The following is a 16,979-nucleotide window of genomic DNA, read 5'->3' as shown; positions in this document are numbered from 1 at the left end:
ACTGTGATATTCTTATGGAGACGCCTGTTGAGCCGAAGGATTTAATAGATTGGATTTAAAAAAGATTTTTTAAACTTTAAATTTAAGAGATACTACTTTAAATTTAATATATAAAATTTTTTACTCTGACGGGGAATCGAACCCGGGTATTCCGCATGACAGACAGGAATAGTGACCACTGTACCATCAGATACTCTTGTTAAATTATTTTTAGTCTCTGCAATCTATTTTCAATGCAAGCATATACAAAGTGAGATTTTCGTTTTTTAACAAAAAAAAACTCGTGAGAAAGAGCTGGAATTTTTTGAAACTTGCAGTCGGTCTTGTCAGGTTAAGAGGACTATTTTAATCTACTTTAATACTGAAATACTATTCGTTTAAGAATATCAAAAATTAGCATGGGCTCTTATAGGAAAACGAGGTTTTTCGTAAATATAAATTCGGGAGATAATTTTTTCGGTCTGAAAATATCAAAAGGCTCTAACAGGTCGAGTTCTGGTTCGAATGAGTCCTCATTCACAGGGATCCGTTGCCAACTGTGGCCTGTAGGTGTGGCTGATAAAAAAAAATTTGATGAACATTAAGTGGCTATATTTGGTTTTTGGAAAACAGAGAAGGAGCGATTGGATTGAGCTGAAACTTTGAGGATAAGCTCCCAGGCCCTAGGAAATTGTATCCTCTAAATTTCAGGCCGATCAGACAACGTTAAAAGGGGGATATGGTGGGAGGGTCGAAACTTCCGACCCACTCTCCCCCATGAAAATAAAGTCGGAGGGGGGTGAAATTTTGTATGTTTCTTAGTTTGAGCTTAGGCTTAAAAAATGAGATCACCACCGTCTCTCTGCGACCGCTAGGACCGGAAATCGCTTAACATTGTGGTAGGTCGCCTCTTTAAAGAGGCACAAGTGCGCCTCCTTGATAAGATTAACACTTTAGTTGTCATGAATACTGAGGACTACGGATCAAAATTGAGAAAATCAAAATTGCTCAATGATGAAAAGACATACAAGAAGCTATCGTATAATCCAACAGACTCTTTTACAAATAAGTTTAAGAACGAATTAAAGTGTTTAAAGGACGAAGGAAAATCACACGTCAACTTTATTACAAATGCCTGCCACGCAGTTCCTTGTGCCCTAAATTATATGGAATTCCCAAAATCCATAAGCCTAACCTACCGTTATGACCAAATGTGTCAATTACAAGGTCACCAACAAGTATTTTGAGCAAGTGGCTAGTGTCATAACTACTGATGACGGTCACTCTATATGTGACCGAAATATCTGGTATTTTTCTGAATTTCTATACACTGTGTACTAAAAAGGGTTTATCCCTATTTTGAACTTTTATTTTAAATACAATTACTACTTCTGCTCTTACAATTTAAATAAATAAAAAGAGTGTAAGTGTATCCCGATTGTCAAACAGAATAGATAGAATGTTTTGGGAATGATATTGTTTCATTTTTCACGTCAACTTCAGTATTTATAAAATTAAATTAAAAAATACTGTTTGTGTCTGGATTAAAAATTGTTGAAAAAGTTTCTCTAACACTATCTAGTCAGGGTCCAGTTGAATTATCCCAAACTATTGAACAATTTGACATAAATAAATCATATGCGAGTTTAAACAGATTTTTAAAGTGAGCTGCTAGGATACCAGTCCAGTCCCTTTAAACCTGGTTTAATTTAAAATACTCTGTTTGAATCCAAAATTATCAAAAATAGGAATTAAACAAAAAAATACAACGACTCTATTCTTTTTAAATGCAAATTTAGTTTTCAGTATCCATGACTGAATGGAAGCTGTGCTCTACTCAGAAGTTTGAAAATCCTAAAGTCTTTTCAGGAGAAAGAAAATACAACGTAGACTGTCTCTGACTGAATTGAGTGGCTAGGAACTGTATTTAGCCAAAATAAACGACTTATATGACTTCACAAAAAGTAGGGGCTAGATCTGAACAACCAGACATAACCATACACAAGCATAGGCAGGTTTTTAAGGCAGTAGTTGCTACCAGTCCAGTCCATTAAAACATAGTAAATTATACACGACTCTGTTTAAAAACAAAATCATGCAAATTAAAATTAAACAATAAAATAAAATGACTCTATTCTCTTTACATAAGAAATTTGCTTTTGGTATTTACAACTGAAACTGAGTATATCCTTACCGATAAGTTTAAACATGCAAAATTTTTTCCAGGAGAAGGGAAATACAACTTAGACTGTCTCTGAATTGAGCATCTGGGACTTCAATGAGGTCCCAGCTATTCTTCGGCCATTTTTTCATGTTGCTAACCCATTTTGCTTCCAAAAGCCCCCTCAAGAACTTGTAATTTGTCTAAGTAAATACATAGGGGGTATACTATGATTAAATGGGGTTGCTAGCCACCAAATCAGTTTGGAAAATCAACGAATATTCTTCGATCTTTTTTCTCGTTTTGTTTCGATCATTTTGTTTCTCACGCAGGTGCATTTGCCAGCTATTTTTACACAATCTTGGAGTAAATACGGCATGTATATTTTTTGTTTATCTGCTTCATTAGTAGTAATGACCCTAAAGGTCCGAAACTAGATCTTATATAGCGACCAAACACTTTACATTTGGAACTAGACATTCAGAACTACATTGTATAATGCGACTTGGCAGACAGATTTCTGAGTCAACACGCATTTTCTGGACCAATCAGAGACAATGAATACAGAGGGACTCCTAATATGGTGACTCGATTATCATAGCTATGATGCTACAGCAACCAATCCATAGCAGCCAGAATCAATATAAGGAGTGATTATCATTGTAATTCATATTAGTAAGAGAATTGAATTCAGAGAGAGAACAGTTTTTTTGTACTCTAGTATTTGACAAGATAATAGCATAGAAAATGAGTGCTATGTTTAAACTGTTGGAGGTTGATGGTGGAGAAGGTAGCAGCAATGATATAAAGACGAGAGTACCAAACATAGCAGCAAAATTACACGAGGATTACGACAATTCCTTGAATGGGATGATTTGTATGCAAGATATCGGATATCATTGAGAAATGTTGAATTGGACGAGCAACTACACTTTGCCGCGAAATTACATATAGAGCATATAAACAAACTTGAAACTTCTGTAAATACACTGATGAGATACATCGAGGGAAATAAGTTATATCAGGGATTAATATTATTGCTGTAAGTATGTTTAATACAGACGTTTCCAAATCTAAGTTTTTTTTATAGTAGATTAGTGTATATTCTTAAAGTAGAAAAAAGAATTCTGGTTAGTCTGAAGTTGATTGTGAGAGTTTTAGGACTGTAAAAACTGGATATATTTGAGAAAGAGAAAATTATAAGGAATCTTGTGCTTATGGAAAAACGTTTGACTCTAGATGATGATTTTCTGGAGTTATCTCTTCAAAGGAAGGTATTTTCTCATAGAATACTTGTCGATATAATGAAAACTGATTCACCAGCATTAGACTATTGTATGAAGATTTTACGTCATGCTCCAAAGGCATTTACACAATTTATTGACATATTAATCGAGATAAGACAAAATGATATTGTGGATTTGCTTTTGAACACACTACCTTAGAAATTTAAGACTATGATTTTGTCTCACGAGAATTATGTTCTTCAAAGAGGATTTACTCCTCTTTCTCTCTCTCCCACTCAATTTGTGGATCGAAGCTCAGTTTCATTTTGGCGGTGAAAGTGTCAACACATGAAAAAATGTTCTATACAAGTCCACTATGCATATATACACTGGGCAGTTGGTCATCATGTAAGAATTGTACAATGATTGATGAGTATGATGAAAAGTGCAGATTATGCAACCCGTGTAAATTGCATAGAGGATATGCCGTAAAAATTAAAGGTTGTAATTTCTATCTTGAACAGAAGTGTGACTCTCACCCTAGAGGCCACCCATGTTCTAATTGTCATTATGATAAATGTAATAAGTGGGACATATCCTGGTATGACTGGAAAGAATCCTAAACGTGATTTTAGCTTACTGCTAAGAGACTGGTATCGTCGTGGCTTTAAATTGTTTTGGGATGAGGAACCAGGTCTACGATTCAACTGGTGGAATAACAAAAGAATTTGGTTTCTACGTCATCGTTGTGAAGACAATGGCTACTATGATTATAAGCCTACTGATTTTCGTTTAGCTGTTAAAGAATGTGATTCACCATTTGAGAACAATGTATTTGACGTTGCCTCAAATACGCAAATTTAAACACGTGAATTTTACAATATAAATGAAAAGAAAATCATTGACTATACAAAGAGACATGATAAGAGTAGAGTTACATTATACTGTAGAAAATGTGACCCTGATATTGCAGCACATCAGGATCAGTATACAGTGAATTTAGATGATCTACCCGCATTAGTTGTTCTCGACAAATACCTATACGTAGTAGAAGAAGAAATCCAAAGAGTAGAGAAGTCGTTTTTTATCATGTATATACATTATTTTTATTAATAAATAATTTTACATAAATTTTTAGAACATTTTATTCGTAGGGCACTATAACAAATATTAAAGACGTTTGAAAGTATGTTTTCCACTAGGAAGTCGTTCAGACAAGTAAAGTCAACGTAAATGTTGAGAAACTGCTCGTAGGTATAGCCATGACACCTGAACATGTAAAAGAGTAGTGCATGAAAACCACATGTCTTAGTCGTTAAATCCTGTACTCTCCTCCAATTTTGAATTATAGTTTTCCCTCCTCTCTCAATAAAGTTGTTGATGTGTGGAATATAGAATTTATATGATAGGCCAAGAGGATAAAAAAATTCGATATTCTTTGCTGTTTGAATGATGCATAGCCAATGACCTGTCTTCAAACTCGACGAACTGCTATTAACAATGATTAGGGTATTGTTAACACTTGGAATTTTTTCAATGAAGTCCTATGGTATATAATAGGACTTATACTGCGACATTTATAAATCCATACTAAATACGCTGATTATTTGGTTTGGGTTCCAGGTGCAAGGTCTATTAGGACTCTGCCGTCAGGTATGATTTCCTAATAGGTTTCAAATTGACTCAGTGATATTAATGTGATACTTTCAGACAAGTATCGGCAAATTTGCACTCTAAACGTACATTCTCCGTTCGTACTATGCTCATATCTTAAGTGCCAGTGAAGTCCAAAACAATTACACCATGATTTTTTGAAAACGTTGACTTGGTTATCCCAATTTCAAATAGTTGTGAGTCATGATCTAGGGATTGCATGGTCAACTCATACAGAGTTCTGTAGGATTTTTTTGTCAAATGATAAAGAGTACAAGGGAATTCCATTCACTTTGCGCACAAGGCTAGGTAGACCAAAAAAAATTAAAATCTTGGGGGATGCAGTACAGGATCCAAAGGCACTAGTACTCTTCACAAAGGCCAAAGCAAGTTTTGATGGGATTTCTCCATTGATAATTGATGAATCCGTATAACTGCGAGAGCCAGTGGCAATATGACGTTGATCGGTGATTGTTTGGGGGACAAGAATTTTGATATTTCTACCATTGGCTCTCCGTTATTCCACTGCCAATGCAACACAGCTCATAACCAGCCATTTTAGAACTTAAAGAATTGCTGAAGTGATAATGACGTTTGAATCAGGTGTTGCAAAAAGTGTTTTTCTCAAAATGAACTTCGATGGAGCTAGTTTTAACTTTATGCCAATCTTTGCATTGGGAGGCAACCATTGGGATATATTAAATATCTCATGATTTAATTTTACAACTAAATGATACTCCAGGGTCACTGCAGCAGTTAACTGCTGCACCGTCAGTATCAACATCTGATCAATATTCATAGCCCACTGCCTGTCCTCTCAACTCCTTATATGACTTTGGAGTCATCATCATAATTTGTATGTAGCTTGCATAGTTTGATAAACTATTACTTGTGCTCAACAATATTCCATTAATGAATACATTAATTTGTTTGAACTACTTGTGTATTATACAGTTTTCATAGGACATGTCATCACCAACACTGGGAGTTGTATTGTCTGACTTTTTCTTCACCACAACATTTAAATTAATAAATGTTGATGATAAGTCACTGAAATAATCTTCATTGGAAAATATCTGAAAGTATATATTTTCCAAGAGGGGTTGCTGAGGATGAAATTGTTCATAGTACCCATACTTGACACTGACATCAACATATTCAGCATTGAATAGATTCAATGTGGAGCTGATTGATGGATGCGATTCTTCGTGGGGGAGATAGATTATCTTAAGAGAGGAAATCCTTCTTTGATCTAATAATCTTTTTCTTCTTCCTCTTATTGGTCTTCTTCCTTTTATTCTTCAAAGTCGTTGTTGATGACTTTCGCGTCCCACTTGGGAAGAGACTGATGAGTGAATGACGACCACGAACCCTTTTTAATCCCTTCCCATTTTGCTGAGATTTTAATTGTTCACCAACGGCTCTTGCTGAAGATTTAATATATACTTTAAAACTCTCGTTGAAAATTTTACCGATCCCCAGTCCTGTAGTGTTGAGGCAGCAAAATTTGATGGTACAAGGTACAGGTACAAGATATTTTCTGGCAAGGGGTAGTGCAGAACGAAATAGCCTTGCAAACCAACTACCAAGATTTTAGCCAGACATTATAGTACACCCCTTGTAATAGTCCAATCCGTGATCCATTTGACGAGGACTCAGAGCACCAACATAGCAGTCAATATCAGGACAGACAAATTGAATTCTTCTATTGTTCATCTTGGGAAACGACGATGGGTCGAAAATGACATTTAATAATAGCTAAACCTTTTGTTACTGCCAGAGAATCATCCAATTCACTTCTTATTGTTAACGTTCCACAAAGGACGCATAAAGAAATATACAAGAGTCCGATGCAAAACCAGGTGGATAATCTGCAAAAATAACATGATTCATCCCGCTAACAGTTCCAGCGTTTTTTACCACTGATCCTATTCTGTTTAAAGCCAAGACCATCTCTCAGATTATCATTGAGATGAATTATTTCACTGTCACAAGGTGTACTAATGTAAATCCTATCGTGTTCCATTGAATAATTAAATTGGAATGAGCCTTTCGTACGAGATGAGATTTTTCTATTGATTGTACGACACAAATCAGTCTTACTATCATATTCTTTGTATTTCAGTGTGACATGGGGATATTCACTAGATTTAAATGCTTCAACCCATTCATAATCGACAAAGAGTGACCAATCGAATGGTATAACTTTTATCTCATACGCAAGGTCTTTTCTCAGGATATCATACTTGTTTTTGAGAATACAATCGACAAGAGCAACTTCGTACTTTCCGTCATCAAATTTGATGGCGGGGAAGAGTTTGGTCCAAAAATCACTTGTTTTATTCAAATCATTGTAGAGAGGGTCGGAGACGTTGGACATAAATGTTACATAAGATAATTGAGCATTGTTAATGTCTTCAACACCAATCCAAGAATCAAAATCAGAGTTTTGACCCAACAAACGAACAAGTAACTGATTCATGCCCTTGCGAGTACGGCTCTTTAATATGTTTTCAATGTGAACGATTTCACTATTTTTACAACTTTTTGTGGTTCATAATCGAAGAAGCCGCCGAAAATGTTTTCATTTGTGATGTCTTATATACGATAAGTTATAGGTTTGGCGTCTAGGATTTTTCCCACTTTAAAAAGTTCAGTGGACCAAAAGTAATTCCCCTTTTCAAAAACAATAGTTGTTCAATTAATTTGAACAGTATCACCAACATTGAATTTTTTCTTCACAATCATTTCATTGGAATACTGTTTAAGAAAAGTATCAAATTTATTATGATCAGCATGATGAACTTCCGTTGGGGTTCAGTTGGACAATGATCGATGTAGTCTTTGATTATAAATCAACATGATTTTATCTAAAACATGAATAAAAGCAGGCGTATTTTTCAATTTACTATATCTTGAAACTAAAAGTCGAATAGTTCTTATCAGTCGTTCGGACAATGCAGCCTTTATAGGACTGTGATTATGACAGAACATTGTATTATCTTTTATTAGCACTTTTTCGACATGTGGATTAACAAATTCACTACCCCGATCCGTTTGAATTTTTTCATAAGAATCTTGTTCAATAATACTTTCTATAGCCCGAGCAACTTGAACACCTCTGTTTGTCCCCGATGGAATGGCATACGCATAGCGACTAAAAACACTTATTGCATGTAGAATGTACTTGTATGGTGTATTTTGACGCCTTTGAACCTCATCTAGAGTTAAGAGATCTGCTTGCATTATTAGCAGTGGGAAAAAGGCTTCAGTTTTTCGATATTAATTACCACGAAGCATATGATATCGATGTGGACTATAACTTGATTCATTTTGTAGAATCTTGTACACTTTTAGTGTCAACACCAGTGACTTTGGAAAGAGTGGCGTGGGAACTTAAATTTCCCGCTTCACCAATATTTTCATAAACACGTTTCAAAACTTCAACCATTTTGAACATAAACACGTAGTGTAACGTCCACTACCCTTTTGTATACTAGTGGGTGATGATGGTGACATTGAGTTGATATCAATACGTCTTCGCTTTTGTTTAGCCACCACCGGTCTCGTCATCGTCAAACCAACGTTTATACTAAGTGTACTAGTATTTTCCAAGCTTGATTGAAAATATTCACCTTTTTCTTCTTCTTCTTCTTCTTGTTTCAATGTTGATGACAATGGACTATGTTCATTTAATTTTTTTAAAATTTGCCTATTGCTAATAAGACTTTTGGGGAAGTTCAATGTATTTAGAAAGTTGTATAGATGACTGTCAAATGATAAAAGTCCTTTACGATTTGTAGCCATATCATAGATTAAATCAAGTAGACTATAACTCTTCCCTTTAACTATAATTCGTTTCCGATTGCTATCGACTTGACTAGGATCTTGACCACTTTCCATGAGATATGTTATGAGTAGTTTACTTTGTTCACGATATGAGTGTGACATTAGGTTTCCAATGCTCGACCCCATTGAATTCAATTCCTCCTCCTTCTTTAATTGTGTTAATGCTCCAGTATCAATAGAAGAATTATGAAGAAATGTTTTTTTTGTGATCAATGACACTCACATTGACTGGTCCCTTACGATCGGGCTTATATTTGTCCACTCGGCAAAGTGCACCTTGAAGTAAAAGTAGTTAATGTATTTTCTCAGATTGTCCTTGAAGTGTTCCAAAGGTGAAAAATCGAGTTCTATTGGAGTCAATCTATAGGGTTTAGCCATCTAGAAAAAACTGTTTACAAGTCTTGCAATTACTGCCAGTAAAAGTGTAAAAAAGCTACCACCTGCTTGAAGAAGACGTTTTCTTAAAAAAAATTTTTCTTTTTACAAGCCAAGGCACGTACAATGTAACGATTTTGCTTTGCCTGTTGCTCAACTACTTCTGGAAGTTGAACCTTGCCCTTGGTTAAATTTAAAGGAAGTTCAAATATTAGATTAATGAAATCCTAGTCAATACCCTGTTTGGGTATGACTTTCCTAAGTGGGGGTTTTGAAGTGCTTAGAACGGAAAATAATGTCTATTTTCATGTAGTTTCTTCAGTGTAATGATGACAACTAATAGCCTCTTTTAGTAATCACGGGAAATATACTGTAATTTCATTGTCAAAAATACATATGACTACACGTAAATTCTCATGTATTTTGATTATAATCCAATAAAATCTAGCCGTAGGGTTTATTAGTTGCCTGACTGTACGCTGAAAGTATAAATTTTGGAGTACCGGGCTATATTTGTTTATTGAGAGTTATTAGCGAGCTAGAATCACGAATAACTCTGTAAACAATTCAGTAGGTACAGTTCAGAGCCAGTTTTCTCATACATTTGCATTAATGAGAGATACCACGTGAAGCTAGGGTAACACAGATCCTTACACTGTGTTAAGAAATCATAAATCACAGCAGCATTTCCCAAGAACGTTTCTCAATGGATTCAGCTAAATCGTCAATAGTTAGCCAAGAGTTTAGTTCAATAATGTCGAAAATTTCAAGTCCGTGTATGAATTGTATCTGCACCACCCCCGATGTAGCAATAGCTTTTATTTTATCGTATAACTCCTGCCAAACACTGTAGCAATAGTAGATTTTTTTTGGCTTTTCCATAAACATTTTATCACAATTATTAATTTTTTTCGTTAAGTGTGTCGTTATGCATGACCTTGATGGACCACACAGAAACAATCTGAATGGTGTTTTAAATCGTTACATATTGCTGTTCTCTTCAACAGCTCTCTACAACTAACTGTAAACTATAGATGTCAAATGATTAAATAATTTCCATATTACTACTACTACTTCGTTCAAGAATAACAAGAACAAAACCGATAAATAATCATATTTTCTTTTTTTTAACATAAAAGCACTTTACAAATGAAACATATAGAAAAAAACACCTTATATTTAATAAATTACACTTAATCGAGATTTATTTTATTTATTTATTTACAACAAGAACAACAACAACAGCATTTATTTGAAATAGGCACTAGGAAAAAACCCTTTTTTATTAAACAATAAATACACTTAAAATGATAACACAGTTTTTTTATTTACAAAAAAATTACAAGACATTTAATGAACAACAATATTTTTAATTTGAAATAAGGTCCGGGTGTGGAGGCCCGCTGCGGCGGGCCGCGCCGGGGTCATTAAATTATGAAGAAATAACTCTACCTTGCACAAACAAACACAAACACACACTTAAAATATATAAATTTTCATAAAATAATAAAAAAATGTTTCCCCTCACCACCCACCACCCACTTTTATTATGAGTGAATTTAAGCGAATTCATCCAGACCGCGTTGTTTTCTGTAATCTATACATTCAACCCGATCTGAAATAAGATAGTGTCCGTGTGGAAGTACCTTTACACCATCCTCAAGTACATAAACTTTGTCTGAGATGGCCGACATGGCGTTTTTCTGAACTCTAACTGTTTAGTTTTTATATTGTAAAGTCCGAATCATCATGACTTTCGCTCTTGGGACTAAACTACGCTCTAAACAGTTTCTATAAACACTCATAATGAAATTATTTGTTACAAATTGTGTAGGAACCCCCTTGCAAACTTGTTTGATATCCTTGTTGTGCGTTACCACACAGTACACCTTCAGACCAGGAAACACACCACTGAATATCAGATCGCTTCCCGTTTCAGATTTTAACATTAGCAATTGATTTGGGGCCTGGCGTTTCACTAGCTCTGGATAGAGGGATTCATCACAGTTGGTTTAATCCATCTCGATTTTCCAAATCATTCAACAAATTATCAAATTCAACTTTTAACAGGAGTGAATTAGTGTCTCCATAGTACATTTGAACTTGTCCCTCAATTGGCCATTGCACCTTGCACAGATTGTAATAAAATGACAACATGAGTTTTTTTAGATTTCCCTTATTGCACTCCCACCTGCAATATTTTTTGTTTAATATGACGTTGTTTTCTTGCGATGTAGGAGGACCATATTAGAGTCTATGATTGTGAAAGATGTTAAGCTCGGGTCGGGAATGATTTGAGCTCATTCTTTGGGATTGGTTACAATGTCACATCGACTTCTGTTTCGTACACTTTCGCACATTTTACGGAAGGCTGAGTTTAAAATGAGTTTATAGATCTCTTTTTCAACCTTCATTTTCGCTTGTGTACGTTTACTGACAAAGGTGTCAATAAACGTTTTCATTTATGGCTTTTGATCAAAATGGAGGGCTTTATGTATCCTATGTAACCATTGTGAGTAACCATTATGGCTCTATGTAACCATTGGATACCATCCACTGCAATAGCACATGATGGACAAGGATATTCTGTTTCGGGTTAAGGTCAGCAATAAGTTTTTGCTTTGAAGGTACCCAGTGCATACTCCCATCCTCTACCAAAGATAAATTGTAGGGACTAAGAGAGTCCTTACCCACCGGTCTATTTATGGACGGGAAAACAAAGTCTTTTACCGAGTCATGGATTTCCATGGGTATTTTACCGTTAATTTCAAATTACCATCCTTACGCCCCAATCTCCTCAACGGTAACAATGTCGGGGAAGATAATTTCGGAGACCATACTGCCTTTCCATGACGATAAATAAAATTTCAAATAGGGATAAAATCCTTTTAATAGACAGTGATGATAGAAATTCACAAAAATACCAGATATTTCGGTCACATATACAGTGACCGTCATCAGTAGTAAAACTTAGTAGTAAAAATCAGTTTTACTACTGATGACGGTCACTGTATATGTGACCGAAATATCTGGTATTTTTGTGAATTTCTATCATCACTGTCTATTAAAAGGATTTTATCCCTATTTGAACTTTTATTTAATGTCGGGGAAATTTATAACACATGGATCGTTAAGCCATATTTAGTTAACACACGGCAAACAGTAGTGAGATATCGCCGACGGATAAAGGGAATTAATATCCAAAAAAACTGCATCTGACTTTTCATCGGTTCTCTATCTGATCAGATCAGTTTTCAAGATACAGTCTCCGTCAATAACATACCCTCTCCTCATTGATCTCTTTAAATACAGATGCTGATCCACGTCGGTGATCAGACCTGTTTCTTCTTTGCTGATTTTAAGAATCAAATCCATAATCAGAAGAGGAGTAGAAAAACAATATCCCAAATACAACCCAAATTCTCCATTGATTTTATCCGTTTTTTTGCACAAAATGTCCAGAAGAGTCAGTACATCACTGGCTACAGTTTACAGAAATTCCACCCATTTTTACATCCTCCCTTTCCCCAACACCCCAAACTCTCTTGGCAAATTCATAGTCACCAGGGGTGCATTGACTATCCGTAAGGGAATTTTAAAAAGCTTCGATAGGTGATAATGACTCCTCATCTAGCCTCGAGGTGGAGTTGTAGTAATCATATGCGTATATGCCCTTACACGTTAATAAATCATACTTTTCATCATCAGGGAAGCGCTGTTTAAGGAGGGGGAAACTATCAAATTTGTTGCTTTTTTGAACCTGAATCAATTGACTTAAAGACTTGGGGAAAAAACTAAAAGAGTCTAAAAAACAGATTTTATTCGGGCAAGTATTACCCTTGTACACTGTTTTCCTCTGAAATTCTAGGAGCAGCAGCTTCTCCTATGATTTGGATATGATATTATAGGAAAAAACCATCTACCCGTGCCTCATCTACAACTCTCCCCTTGGCCATGCGGGTCAACGCCAGTAAAATAAACTTTAAATCGTAATTGGAATTGTCAATAAAAACCAGTTCGAAATATTGCTAACTAAGATTTATATTGCACGACTGATACACCATCCCTCTAACGGTATTCCCTCCCAATGACACTTCCTGCCAATCATGTTCGTGATCGATCACCTTCCTCTTTCCCCCATTCCCCGTACCATCATCAAATTCTCCCAGACAAACCCAAAGTATTTTACAATTTTTAATGGCGTATCTGTCATCTGGTGATAGAATCATAGGATAGTGGGTATAGCACAGGCGTAAAATTGCACCCTTTGCTGTTTTAATAAGACTGGTCAATGCCGTGCGCATGAAGTCTTCCCCACCCAATGACTCAATTACATCTAAAATTTGCAAGGCATTACTAGAGTCTCTTTGCGCGTGAGCGTAAGAGAATCCGATGGCTTCATGTATCTTAACACGATTTGGATTTGACGAATCGTACACGTCTGTGAGTTTCGCTTCGCAATCCAAAGAGATCTTGTTGCTCTACAGGAACGAGTTTTGGAAATTCTTAAAACTCAAGATCGCTCTATCAACGCTTACCGTTTACACAACCTGGTATCCATGACGTTCACAGTGTTTCATATGATAATTTAGCTTTAAATTAGTCAAAAATCTGGACAGGCATGTTGGACAATAGTAGCGTACATCCCGATTTTTACCCTCACTTAAAACCCTACTAGTATCCGTAATTGGATTAAAATGTTGAATTGAATCAGGCTCTGAAGAAAGCGTATATAGAAGCATACCTAATGCTTCACTGATTCAATGGACGGAGTTCTTACTGGAAATATTACACCCTTTTTATCAGAGCGCTGACCATCCTCAAATTCTGTTTCATACTGTAACACCGTAACACCAATCTTTAAATGTTCATTATTCCGCTCAAAATTATCTATTCCTTTTAGTGTAACGGGAAATTGACCATTTAAATAATCGAAATCTGTTTTAGGAAATTTTAACCCATCCCTATTAGCTACCAATTTGTCCAACTTTTCTTAGAAGCTTTCTTCAATACGGGTCGGAAGGCCACAATCAAATCTGCATACTTGAAACACTGTAGCCTAGCATCGAAACAGATGTTTTGTATTCCCTGACAATCTTTTAAATCTGAATGATATTTTAAAACTATAGAACCCTGCCCCTCCCCACCACCTCTTAAAATAAAATCTTCTTTAAATCTACAAAAATTAACGTTTAAAATTTATAAAACAACGGACCATGTTTTGAAACGAATAAAACAACCGACCCAATACCCCCCTCATTATAATTGTCCAGTTTGGTTACGATACTATTGACCCAATCTAAAAATAACTCCTCATAACTTTCCAAATGCGGGCAATTTGGTAGCGTCTCTGTGTGTAATTATATATAATCAAATTCGGTCGCATTTTCATTTAAATAAAATATTTTTAGTAATATTGATGCCTTTAATCTGTCCCTCCTTCCCCACACCCGCATCTGTTGTTCAAGCAGGGCTCGAATCTTGTTAACATAGGAGTGTGTAATAGCCAGGGGGTCTGTTACTATACCCCCTGACATTAAAGAATTAAAGGGGTCACCGAAAACAGCCGTGTAGACTTGTAGCCGTGTAATATGGTGCAAGGCAGAGTTAGACAATAAAAAATCTGGTAGTGTAATTGTAGGTGGCGGTGATGTTTCACTATCATCATCACTACTCTGGTTCACCTCAATAGTGGGGGGGTGGAGGGTGTCATAAAATAGCCCGATTCAATAGCACCACCGACAGTCGGTTCAATCGCAATAGTGGGGATTGGGACACAGTCTGAAATCCCCCAATTCAATAAGGGTACCTTCCAGTGTATTTGGGGATAGCTGATCAAGCCATCCAGCATTGTCTTGTGACACAATTTGATTTCTATGTTTATCATATTCAATAAATGTAGCATACGAACCCAGTTTAGATGCACATGTGGTGATATCCCATAAATATTCGTTTATAAACCTATTAGACCATTCTGGGTCCTCAGTCATGTCTATGTCACAAGTTAAACCCTGTAGGCTAGCTATATCCCCAAAACAGTCAATTAAGATGCCCCTTTGCCATTCTAAATCATTATCAACTACTACACTATCCTAAAAATCCACTGGCGGTGTTATTATTGGTGTAGACTCAATAAATGTTGACAATAAATGTTCCTTGAGCTGATGGAAGAATTGATAATTCATCAATGTTACTCTATAAAAACAGGATTATTTTCCATGTGGAATATCCACTATTCTATAAACTCAAAAAAAGAACTGTATCAATTCCCCCCCCCCTCGGTTAAAACTTACTTTTCTTCTACTATTATGCTGGCTACATACTTGTTCACTTCAGTCATATAAAATAAATTCAGACAACTTAACCAATTTTATATGTTGCCTTTTTTTCGATATTAATTTCACAGAAAGTAATTGAGCAGAAAAAAGTCAGGTACTTATTTAGTAGTTGGTAAATACGCAAGAAGTGAAGTTCGGTTAATGCCAATGAAATAAAACAAAGTATGGTAAAAAAATATTTGTCACGAAGTCAGCAATACCTCACTAGGCAGCGACAACCTATTTTTCGTATAGCATCTTTGAGACCTCAATGCGCTTCTAGTCACATGTTTACCGGCTACTAAATAAGTACGAAAAGTCCTATAATGTATCAACATTAAAACACTATCTGATTAAGATAGAAATAGTTTTTTTTGCTCCACACCCCTCATTTTCCTATAATTGGACCAGGAGTTAATGCACATACACAACTTTCGTTCTTGACCTAATTCCCCCCGTGAAGAATTGTAGGTGTATTATAAAAACTTGAAGAAAAAAGGCTATTTTTCATTTATATGGAATAGAAATAAGGGGTTTTTTGTGCCCCCCTCCACACCCTCTTCTTTTTCCCGCAATTAGTCCATGACCTAATATACGTAACTAGCTGATAAAGCCACTTGCGTCAAGAGTCGGCATCATTTGAGAAACATTATTTTTTCTAGCTCTTCAGCGATCTCCTGGTTAGCACGTGAGGGGGCATACATAATCACAGATCTCCTGGTCATATTCAATGAGATAATCAAGTCCACATCATCCTTGTTAGGTCCAGATTTGTCATCTACCTTTGCTCGTTTCTGGTCTTGACAATCAGCATCATTTTCCTTGAATAAAGAATTAATTTTCAGTTTTTCACCAGGTAAGAGCCAAAGAGAGGGTTAGATAATCTCTTTTTCATCACACAGGATAAAGAAAAAAAAATATATGCTTTTTCAACTAAGAGAGACGCAATTAAAACTTATTGGGATAAATTATTTCGTTCATAATTCTAATCTGCCTCAAGTCGTAAAAAAGAAACATGACCCCCTATCTAGAGTCTAAGGCATGTTGACCAAGATTTTAAAATTGACATAAGACCGTTAGATTGCGTGTAATGAGAGGCAAATAAGGCACGCCTGCCTATGGTATTAAGAAGGTTGACCAACAATTTAGAATTGACATAGGACCATTTATTTGCTTGAAATAACAGGCAAACAATTGTTTAAAGCCATCTTTATCTTTCAAATAGTACCTATTCGTTGCCTAAGCTCAGCCCCACATTCTGATAAAATTTCAATTTTCACAACTTTTTTAAACTTTTGGGTCACTTGCCGGAGACTCTGGGCGGGTTGGCGCCCCCAAATATTTTTCCAAATTCCTCTCTCAATTTAGCACTTGTTCACGGATTCCCACCGTCTCCAATCACTTTTCCACTAGTATTTA

At 35.8% G+C, this 16,979-nt stretch overlaps 1 protein-coding gene across 1 annotated transcript in view; it reads left to right on the top strand.

Annotated features, from left to right (window-relative positions):
- Positions 1-2,887: 2,887 nt before the first annotated feature.
- Positions 2,888-16,979, top strand: part of LOC148953585 (uncharacterized) — a 64,431-nt gene continuing 50,339 nt past the window's right edge. The window contains exon 1 of the mRNA XM_089088014.1: positions 2,888-3,017. Within this exon, the coding sequence (XP_088944140.1) occupies positions 2,888-3,017 (130 nt within the window). The remainder of the gene's footprint in view (positions 3,018-16,979) is intronic.

The sequence above is a fragment of the Artemia sp. Qi Xiang Cuo genome, chromosome 4, assembly GCF_049724085.1.
Source record: "Artemia sp. Qi Xiang Cuo chromosome 4, ASM4972408v1, whole genome shotgun sequence".
In the NCBI taxonomy this organism is placed as follows: domain Eukaryota; kingdom Metazoa; phylum Arthropoda; class Branchiopoda; order Anostraca; family Artemiidae; genus Artemia; species Artemia sp. Qi Xiang Cuo.
Note: the sequence above shows the minus strand (reverse complement) of the source record. Positions and strands in the feature narration are given on the sequence as shown.